This window comes from Trichinella spiralis, assembly GCF_000181795.1.
Source record: "Trichinella spiralis strain ISS 195 chromosome Unknown Scfld589, whole genome shotgun sequence".
Lineage (NCBI taxonomy): Eukaryota > Metazoa > Nematoda > Enoplea > Trichinellida > Trichinellidae > Trichinella > Trichinella spiralis.
The window spans coordinates 1-826 of NW_003527528.1; the positions used below are offsets into that span (position 1 = coordinate 1).

The window sequence follows — 826 nt, forward strand, 5'->3', positions numbered from 1 at the left end:
TGTGGTGGATTCTCGTATTAAGATATACTCAGTACGGCAGTATCGATGAAATTCAAAAGAGATGGAAAAGAAGTTTCAGTTGCGGAATATTTTCGTGACGTTTATGGGCCATTAAAGTATCCAAATTTGCCCTTGGTTCAAGTCGGAAGTAAAACAAAAGCAATTTATTTCCCAGTTGAAGTATAAAAATCTGATAATTGATTAAACTTTTATTAAATACAATGAATTTATTTTGGCCAATTTAGCTTTGTCAAGTCGCGAACTGTCAAAGATACAACAAGAAATTGAAAGCGTGTCAAACGACTTCTATAATTCGAGTATGTTAATGATTTCAAATATTGATAATAATGAATAAATTGTTATATTTAGTTTGCTTCGACAGACGCTCCTACTCGAAATCTAAAGTGTATTGACATGGTCAAGAAATCAAATTTCAATAGTGATCCATTTTTGAAAAGTTTTGGCGTACAAATTAAAGCGGAACCAATGATTGTTGATGGACGAGTCTTGCCTCCGCCTAGGTTGGAATATGGTAAAGGAAATGGAGGACGTGTAAAATAATAATTATTCATATCATTCATTTTGAAAAATATTTGTTTCATAATTTTTCTCATATGTTTAGCAAATAATTCTTACACCAAAAGATGGAGCATGGAATTCGAATGAATTTAAATTTTTTGAATCTGCTTATTGTGAATCATTTGAATTTGTATCGTTTCTACCACCACATAAAGCATCAATGTTACAGTGGAGGTATTGCAAATTTCATTAATAAATCATATTAACCTTGTTGATTACTTGCTTGATTTTTAGGGAACTTTTCGTC

The 826-nt window shown here is 31.2% G+C and overlaps 1 protein-coding gene across 1 annotated transcript; it reads left to right on the forward strand.

Annotated features, from left to right (window-relative positions):
* Positions 1-32: 32 nt before the first annotated feature.
* On the forward strand, positions 33-753 carry Tsp_15420 (eukaryotic translation initiation factor 2C 2; the record flags this gene model as incomplete). Its single annotated transcript, XM_003370750.1, has 4 exons — positions 33-180; positions 246-317; positions 370-552; positions 623-753. Coding segments are annotated over 4 exons (534 nt in total), but the record flags the coding sequence as incomplete, so codon positions are not given.
* Positions 754-826: the final 73 nt, after the last annotated feature.